Here is a 4,354-nt window from a genome sequence, read left to right as displayed (position 1 = left end):
GCCTACCCACAACGCAAACTTTCAGCGTCTCACGCATTTAACCACGCTTCATTTAATGGCGGAGCTACTCAAACAGATATGGGAGTACCTTTGCTACCCATGACTCTGAAACGTGCTGCGTTTGAAGTATATACCCTAATGAGAATTCTTTATACAAATGAAAATACTTATGCTCGTTCGTTTATGAGATGACAAGAAAGTGGTACACGAGAAGTCCTTGTGATTCTAAAATAACGCGATCATATAAATCTTTATAACACATCATGTAGCATACTGAAATATTAATTAGGCATTTTTTTAATCACAGTCCCAAAAATGAATAGGTAGTTAAAATTGACGGATTATTCATGGTCAAAGTCCAACTCTGTCGTTCTCACTGACTATGCCTAAGAAATGCTATATTAGGAAAAAATTCTATTCCTTTCACGGCATCAAACGCTGTATTTGTTCTGTTGAATTCAAAATTCTAGAGATGCATCAGACTTAAAACGCATAAATCAGGAAGCATGTTTGCAAATCGAAACAGGAGATTCACAAAATAATTTTAACAAAGATCAAATCGATGACAACCCTCAGTTATGTTATTTAGCATTCCAGCCATCTCCACCCACAACGTCATGCAGGTCCATGATGACCTCAGCGAAACGCCTTCGAGATGGCGTTGGCTGATGAATCCTGTCTGACGAAATCTCATGATTTTGCGGATAATCTCATCTAAATGTGCAAAATTTACCCAATACTGTTGGCTTTTTTAATCATTGTTGAACCCGAATAGGTCGATTTAAATCACCAAAAATAGTTTTTTTTTCTACGCTGCTACTTTACGAGTAATAATAGTCTTCATCCATATTCATGTAATAAAGGAGGTGGTTATTTCTAAACAAAATGAATCTTTTGCATAAACATTCAACAGAAAAGCCTTAACGGCAATGATAAAAGCAGTTGACAAAAATGCTTCTGTTGCCACGGTTAAATTAGCCCGGATGCTGATCTTGTCAAAACTCGGATGTTTCATCAACTAACTTTTCAGACAATCATTCTCACCCGTATGTATTAGCAACCAGTTCAACTGGAGTGACAGCATAAACAACACAATTAGCCAGGTTCAAAATATTGCTGCATTCATTGTGGCAAATCCGAAGAAAATGCAATGGATCGGTGAACTGTGATAAAATAGTGAGTGCAAAGTTGATAAAGAGTGGAAATCCTCAAATAAATGAAGACTGGGTTTACGAAAAATGGTCCTATGAACGGAACAAACCGATATCTCCCTATGGCAATTAAACATGATGTACATCTAAATTGATTCGAAAGAAGTACTCAACATTTTCTACTTTATTCGTCCCATGGTAAAGTGCACGTGATCATAGAGGTTCGGTTATGGTCAATGATTACGAGGTATTTTAGGCCATTAGAATGACAAATCCCGTTCTAGAAGAAGCTCCACCTCGGAGTGAGACCAAGGTAAATAACCTGAAAGCATTTTCAGTGGAATTACATGCGAAATAATAGCAGAGTTTAATGATGTTATCATCCCAACGGTATAATCCACCAAAAATACTTCACAACCGGTACCCATAAACAAGTTATCAAGCTGTTGATACCTTAAAGCACCATTTCATGAGTGAGGGAAGATAAAAAAAACTTTTATTTCGAAGTCAGATCCTTCGTATTAGACGGCAGTTTAATCGTACATCTGCCTACAAAGTGTAGCAGGTAACAAGCATGATCGATGAAGGCAATGTTACTGCGGTATTAAAGTGTGTAATCACTTCTACATTTAAAGAGAGAGAATAAAAAAACCAACAAACTAGTGTCTACTCTCCAGGCTTTTGTTCATTTAACTTCGGGAAACAAAACATACTTGGATTGGGAAGTGAAAATTTATAACAACAATCCCAGATAAAGATAATATTCATAATTTTGTGAAATACAGTTGTAACGGAATGGTATATCATTAAAAGGCTCAATTTGTTTTCCGTAAAATAAAATAATTTATTTATTTATGTGCAATACATTACGACTAAGTCAATCAAGAAGACAAGTGAAGCTTACAATGCAATAAAATCGGCAAATTTAAATCAAACCAATGGATATTTTGCTCAGAAAGTAAAGAGCATGAAACGATGATATCATAAGTATAGTTAAGGTAAGTCGGATCCTTAATAAAAGCCTCGAAGTCTTAGACAAAACCCACAAGGTACATGTAAATGTTCGTCAAACGAGTAATGCTTACCGAACCGTCTTGAGCTCCTCAACAGAGACATCAGCCTGAAGAAAAAAACACTCACTCATCCAAACTGGTTAGCACTGTTGTGGTTAAAAATGAACACAACGCCAACACCTAGGAAAATAAACAAGGAGAGTGAAGCATTGATGATGATAAATTGTAGCTTGTTGATAGACATTTTAGTTGTGTATATTGGCATCTAAAGCAAGCATTCTAGTATACCTTGCTATCCACGACAAACACCAGTGTTTCCGTAACAATATTTTAACCCGATACACGCATCAATGTACGCGATGCGGCTAAGATTCGATCGAATTTTATTTCACTTTAGCTCAAAAAGAAGCAAATTCACGTCGTTTATGAAACTCCCAGAAAATCAATACGAAGCATACTACAACCCCATTTTTTTTTCATAAGATCCTAGGATCGACGCAGTAAATCTAGAGCTGGAAATTGCGGAGAGTTGTTAAACATTGAGCATGCCAAGTTGTTCCAAGGCGGCCTTGCAACTTCAACCATGACTTCTCACAAACCATACGATCTAGAAATGGATAGCCAAGAACCTTCAGGGTTATGTGGCTTCCAACATTTGGATTTCAAGCTCTTCATCCCTGAAAAACTCGTACCACCACTTTAAGATGCAGCTGAGAGGGTCACCAACGAGCACATCTACAATATCAAGGTCCATTAATGTTGGTTACAAAAAGCAGTAGCAAATATAACTAGACTACTTGAAAAATGCACCAGAAGATTATACGTCAATCAAGGAAGGTAGCTGGCTGACTGAAGTTCTTGGCCTTCGTGAGCGACTCATTGATACTCGATTTCAAATGCTTGTTTGCACTACAATTAACTTCCGGTAAGTCACACTTCACGTGTTCATTGCACACAACATCTACTCAAGAATCAATTTGTAGATTCATTTGTCTCAGGACTCATTCGGGACGGATTCATCAGAAATCACAGATGTGCTAATTTTCTTGTAATGAAAACATCGCATTAAATCTGGTTTATAAAGGTTTTTATTTGTTTAGAAAATTTCATATACAGTTCGGGCATCTAAAACAATAAGACCGCAACAAATGTATACATTAGGCCATCAAAAAGCGTCTTAAAAATTGAAGTAATTTCTAGTTGCTATTGTGAAATGATACGTCAAAAAGTGGTCGTGCAGTGACATTTTAATCGATATGGAGAACCTAGTAACACATTAGTGAAGCTACGCCAGAAAATTAAGCAAAATATAATGATATTTTAATCGAAATTAGCTCTCTAGATATAGTAGCAGGGTGAGTCTATTCCCTGGTGAAAAAAATAGAAAACAATAAAAGGACAATAAAATGTACGCTCTTTTGGCCTCAAGCACCATTTCATTGCCAAGCCTTACTTAAAGTACATAATTAAACTGCGCATATCGAAAATAAACAAGTTACCCCCTCGCTCAGTTAACATCGTCGTCGTATAATTGAGAAGCAGTAAAATGTAATGGCAGACCTCAATGGGAATAGTCGTGCATGTAAGAGGAAAGTATAAGATTTCAATCCCATTTAGGATGGATAATCTTGTTATTAGCTACTTTAACTTATAGAACATGTAAAGCAGACGTGTTTTGCCCAGTGCAAATAAAATCGAACAGCCATTCATAACAACGCCTCTAGGACACACTTGCGAACAGAGGAGAAGGATACTTCATTTTTGAGAACCGTACAACAAAAAAAAAAACAGAGGATAAGTGCAGATTATAGCTTTAAGCGACTAAAATAGGTTGATGAGAGAGCAACAGATATTTTCACTAACAGTTAAACATTTAGCAGGCTGCAAAATGACTCCTCAAAAAGTCCTATTTAAAAAGCAAGTTGCTTAGCTTTGCACTACGAACTCACGCGAAGAATAGTCGACGTATCAATGACTATTGATTTTGACAGTAGCCTATTAATTGAAAACTGTATAAATTATACGAGATCATTTTTCAAAAACAGTAATAAAACGCTTAAATATGTAGCCAAACAATTTATAACAAATTACTTAAATGACAACAGTTTCCATACAACTGAAGGTTACACGACCCCTATATTTGAACAAAAGCTTAAGAGGTGCAAATCGACGATTACAGTTCAACTAGAC

At 36.3% G+C, this 4,354-nt stretch overlaps 1 protein-coding gene across 1 annotated transcript in view; it reads right to left on the bottom strand. All coding sequences in view use genetic code 11, as the record gives it.

The window, feature by feature from the left end:
• EGR_04426 (Asparagine synthetase domain-containing protein) overlaps window positions 1–4,354 on the bottom strand; it is a gene marked incomplete at both ends in the record, with an annotated part of 24,392 nt that overhangs the window by 15,828 nt on the left and 4,210 nt on the right. Inside the window, one exon of the mRNA XM_024493675.1 lies at window positions 2,237–2,271. Within this exon, the coding sequence (XP_024351996.1) occupies window positions 2,237–2,271 (35 nt within the window). The remainder of the gene's footprint in view (window positions 1–2,236; window positions 2,272–4,354) is intronic.

This window comes from Echinococcus granulosus (genome assembly GCF_000524195.1).
Source record: "Echinococcus granulosus chromosome Unknown EG_S00027, whole genome shotgun sequence".
Lineage (NCBI taxonomy): Eukaryota > Metazoa > Platyhelminthes > Cestoda > Cyclophyllidea > Taeniidae > Echinococcus > Echinococcus granulosus.
Note: the sequence above shows the minus strand (reverse complement) of the source record. Positions and strands in the feature narration are given on the sequence as shown.